General features: G+C 48.3%; 1 protein-coding gene across 1 annotated transcript; it reads right to left on the bottom strand.

Moving 5' to 3' along the window:
• Positions 1 to 316: 316 nt before the first annotated feature.
• Positions 317 to 4,587, bottom strand: Cstl1 (cystatin like 1). The gene is made up of 3 exons (XM_051144934.1): positions 4,356 to 4,587; positions 998 to 1,107; positions 317 to 400 (listed from the first exon to the last, which is right to left on the bottom strand). The coding sequence occupies exons 1-3, from the start codon at positions 4,585 to 4,587 to the stop codon at positions 317 to 319; spliced, it is 426 nt and encodes a 141-aa protein (XP_051000891.1).
• Between the last annotated feature and the right edge of the window lie 531 nt (positions 4,588 to 5,118).

Below are 5,118 nucleotides of genomic sequence, written 5' to 3'. Positions count from 1 at the left end.
CTCCTCAAAGGAATATCAGCATCCTATTCAAAGAACAGCAGACCCTGGTGACCACTGCATTTCTGTGCAGTGTGTGTGAGCTGCAAATTTGGGAAGGCACCACGGTTCATGTGTGGAAATGTTTGTATATGTGTTTGTGTGGTGTGAGTTCATATAAATGTATGAGGCAGGAGAGGTGTGTGTGTGTGTGTGTGTGTGTGTGTGTGTGTGTGTGTGTAGAAACACTCCAGAGTAGGCGCATGTTCTCTTAGAACTTTACAAAAAACAGTACACAACACAGGCATCTGGGTGTTAGCCGAACTCTTTACGTGGTCACTCAGATATCCCGGCAGGAATTGTTCCAGACTTGGTAGTAGTTCACCCAGGGCACAGTGTATATCAGTGATGTGCAAATCAAGCTCTGTGGAAGAAGAAAACACAAGATAATCAGCTTCAGGAAAGGTAGTTTTTAAAGGTGGAAAATTTAAAAAAAAAAAAAGACTCCTGCTCCCCAAGCCCTGGGGACCAAGAAGGAAACTGCCCTACTGAGACCCATGGAAGATGCCTCTGGATCCCTGTGTCTAGGCAGGGCCTAGGAATCCAGGAAGGAGGGCTGACCTTCCCTCTCTTCCCACCCCTGTACCTACACACCCTGGGACAGGAAGAGGCCCTTGTATCTACCATTGGCCAAAGAGGGACCAGGCAACATCGAAAGGGACAGCAGAACTAAGAAGACACAGAGGAGACAGGACAGTCTTCCGTGACCCAGAGAATGAGAGCAAGTTCAGAACAAGAGTCCTGAGGAGAAACAAGTAACACTTGCACCCTGCGGCTCTTTGGGGGAGAAACAGAGCCTGACTGGGTGGCCAGATTGCCCAAACCAACAGCCTCCATCCTTCCTGGAGAAGTGCCAGGTAGCCCTAGGGCTGGGCATTTGCTGGCCCTGACCCTCACACTTTGAGGTGTCCATTCCCCACCCGTGGCCTCGAGGCTCTTTCAGAGGACCCCCATCACACACCTTTTTCAGCTTGCTGTTTTGCAGCGGACACGAAGCTTTCTTCACCTCGTCTTTCTTACATTTAGTCCTGCCAATCTTCACAGTGACCAAATACTCCACTCCTGTGGTAGCTGTGGAGAGGTAACCAATTGCGGTTCTAATTTCCACTCCGAGTGTCCAGTGGCTGACCCTCTCCAGGAGGAACTAAGCCATGACCCCTGTTCCCAGAACTCATCCACAAAAACTCAGCTCCTTCCTTCCTTCCCACTGAGTGAGTCTCAAAGGCACCTGAGGTCCCTGGTCAGCCACAGCCCTGTGCCCTTGACTTTCCTGTGGCAGCCACAGCAAAGTGGTGCCTTATAATTGTCTCCCATCCATCTTCCTGATGAGCTGGGTTGCCTGGTAACCACAGGCCACAGGGATCCTCCACGTCTGTGCAGCTATCTTTACCTCTCCATCTTTATTTCCTTCCCAGCAAATCGGAAAGTGGACAATTTAGCAACACATGTAAATGTGGATTAGAGAGATTCGCCCAGGTTCCAAGAACCTACATGGTAGTTCAGGAACACTTGTAAATGCAGGTATGGGGATCCACTGCCATCTACTGGTCTTTGCAGGGACTGTGTGCATGTGGTTTACATACGTACACATATGAAGGATTCTAGGCATTCATTCCCCAAATATTAGCTCTGAAACCTTGAGGAAATAATTTAGCAGCCTCCGTTTGCAAGGTCCACATAAACATTCAATCTGCTTGTGGAGTCTGGGCAAATCAAAAGCTTTTCTACTAATGCATTAAAAAAAAAAAAAAAATTCTTAAAAACCAGCCTGTTGTGTAGCTATTTCCTCCCAGTCAAAACATTCCCTCTGGAGAGTGGAGGCTGGCTCACACAATTCAGGAACCAAATGGAATAAGATTTTAAGGCTTCCTCTCCTGCCCAAGGTCATTAAGGAGGCTTTGGGGCTCACTGAGACACCTTGCAGGAATTTCTGAGATGCCATCATCACTCTGAGCTGCCACCCTTACAAGGGGTGGGCTTCTTGGTGATAAGGCTGCTATGGAGTCACCCGTGTTCTTTAAGTATTCCTCATAAACTCACTGGTAAAGTAAGCTACTCTTGGTTGGGATCTTTGCTTTGGTCTGCTGGTGGTGCCCTCTCTGTAGTAAGTAGAGGTTTGCTGTTCAGGTCCCCCACCCACCCCCACCCCAGGAAAAGCTGCACAACGGTCTCTTAAGAATTTTTAAGTTACTACATGTTTCTGCCAAGTGTGTGGAACAGCTGTGACATGGAGAGAGGCAAGGACGGCAGAATGCCATGTGCTGAAGATCTTGCTTTATCTCCCAGTAGCTCTCCCCAGCTGGAATGATGCCCCCTGTGCCTCGAATCTGTTTCCTCCTGGGGCAAGGGACAGTGAGCAAGATGATGATGTGCTGGTCGGGTAAGCCACAGAGAACACGACCTAGGCCAGCGCCCGTGGGTGCCTTAGTCTTCTCTAACTCAGGCTTTGTGGACTGAGAAGAAGGCTGGGGAAGCAATTATGGAAGAGAAGCCCACACACCAAGTGAAATGCTAAGGAGAGTTGGTAGTTACAGTCTCAGGTCTGGCTCCCCAGATGAATGTGTAAATTAGAGACCTCTGTGTGTAGTGGGGAGAAGTTCTTGGAAGTCCCCTATTTATTAACCAGAGGGCAGTGGTCCAACCTAATGAGATAATAAAGCTCTCTAGGGGAGAAAATTCAGCTTAATGCTGTTGGAAAGGTTCCCATAGAGAAATCTAAGGCAAGGCCCCAGGGAAATTCCCCATGGCTGCATTAGCCTAGAATTCCCTAGAATGAAGATGTCCTTCTGCTGTCGTCAGGGACCATTCTACTTACGCCACTGTCACACTGACTAGCCATCGGGGAGTTGTGTGTAGGAAAAGACTAAAGCATGCACATTAGATTTTCTTATTATTTGCCTCCGTTGTTCTCTCAGCACACAGTCATAATAACAGCAAATATTTTGGCAAAAGCTACTAGGTGTCAGATTTGTGCTAAATTGTCGCTGTTCTGACCCACTTTGTGGGTGAAGTAGCAGCCCTAAAGAAGCCTAGATAGCCTAACTACGATCGTGTAGCTGGGAACAGCTAAAAGTGAAAGGCAGGCCCACCAGACTGCCATTCCTGTCTACTAGCCGCTCTTTGAGGTACTGAGGCTTTCAAAGTCATATCTGGACGTTAGGATGTTCGGAAACCTGTGTCCATGAGTCCCCCCTTCTGAGCCTCAGGGCCATGCTGTTCACTTACCATGTTAAATAACATCAAGTTTGCTCAACATTTAAAAAACTACTGTTGGCAGGCTAAGCTTTAAGGATAAAAGGTTGATTTCACATGTTAAATCTTAGCATGTCAGCTATAGTGTAAAGAAATCAATCTAAGTGAAAAAGACAACAGAGAACAGCACCACCTTGTGGTCATAGTGCATAATAGCCAGCAAGCCCCTGGAATGTACCAAGATTGAGGAACCCACTGGCCTGTGTATCACCTTAATATTGCGCACCCCACTCCCAAGCCTCTTCTCTCTTTCTGTTAACTCCTGCTCCGTCTGCCTCCCATTCTCTCTACTAGTCTTCTCCTAGTGAATTATTTTATCTAACTAGTATGCCGTATTGTTCCTTATTGATTTACACATTTTACTCTCTGACCTTGAGGGATCACTGGATCGATAGTCTTCCAGCAAATGCTTGCCTCTACCATCTTTCAACTGACACAAGTCACAAGAACGTTGTGTGTACAAGAAAACAGAAGGTGTGAGGACACACCTGTGTGCTCCATGCACTCACACATTCAGGAGGCTACAGCAGGAGGCTGAGGGTGGAGAGGTACAGGCCAGCAGGACTAAAAACAAGAGACTACCTCAGAAGTGGTGGAACTCATCTGACTGAAGCTGCTTGCCAATTCCCTGCTACGTTCCCACTGCTATCACCAAAGAACTAGGACTCTAAGGGTCTCAAACAGAGAATTCAGCCCTAATTGACAGTCCTGGACACTAAAAACCAAAATGCTGCTGGAAATAAGGAATCCACAAAGTGTGTTGAGGTTTTTGTCAGATAGTACCATTCCATCCCTCTGGCAGGCAAAATGAAATGTAATTCCTCCCATGAGCAATGGAGAAGCACTGCATGCTGGCTTTAGGGCAAGAAGGGAGTGAGGGTTGGCTCCAGGCTATGGGCCAGCCTAGGTCATGTACCTGTACCGACCAAGGTTGCTGCTTAACTCGGAGACATCATGTACACCCACCACATGTGAAGCTCCCCAAGGAGTTTCCAGTACTGGGTTACCCCGGGATCCCAATCAGAATCCCCATATGCCTAGGAAGCAAAACTGGGCAACCAAGGCACAAACCTGCATCTGACTTTGAATTAGCTTCTGAACTTGGAACAAGTAGGTGTCATTGCTTGCATTGTTGTAGGACTGGATGAAGAAATGGAGTGTGGAGTTCATGTTATCCTTGCTCGTGCCTTTCTCCTTGAAGCCCCCCCACCTCTGGATGTGGCTTATCTTGGCCATTACCACGATGGTCACCAGCAACAGGAGCAAGGGGACCCTCAAGCCTCCGGCCTTCATCTCCATGGCTCCAGAAGGCACTGGTGGTGTTACCGGAGCAGGAGGGCAGCAATGGTCCTCGCGCTCTTCCACAGCAGCTTCACCAGCACAGACAGCTTTGCCTGCACTTAAGAAGAGATGAAGACACCCAAGTTCATTCTGCCACTACCCATGGAAAGCTTCCCAAAGGCCACACACACACAACACTGCAGCAGTGTCCCTCCCACTTACAACGGCCGTTCTGGTCTTTAGCAGTCCAGGTTAGGAGATGTTTCTGCACACCTGGCAAGCTGTGGGGGCCCCTATCCTTGCCTGCATGGGTAGTATGAAAGAAACCCCAAGAACAGACTTTGGAGCTATGCAATAAAAGCTGCCATGGTGGACAGGGGGCACTATGTATGGGAAAGGATGAAAGTTTACAGCGTAAGGTATATTTGAGCTGAGACAGAGGAGTCCACCATATGGAACCTGGGGTAGGACGTTCCAACCATCTTATCAAGTCACCAGCATCTTCCACATTTCCTCCGTCAGGTTCCCTTGACTCACCTGACTCCCACC

Source organism: Acomys russatus, chromosome 4, assembly GCF_903995435.1.
Source record: "Acomys russatus chromosome 4, mAcoRus1.1, whole genome shotgun sequence".
Taxonomy (NCBI): domain Eukaryota; kingdom Metazoa; phylum Chordata; class Mammalia; order Rodentia; family Muridae; genus Acomys; species Acomys russatus.
Note: the sequence above shows the minus strand (reverse complement) of the source record. Positions and strands in the feature narration are given on the sequence as shown.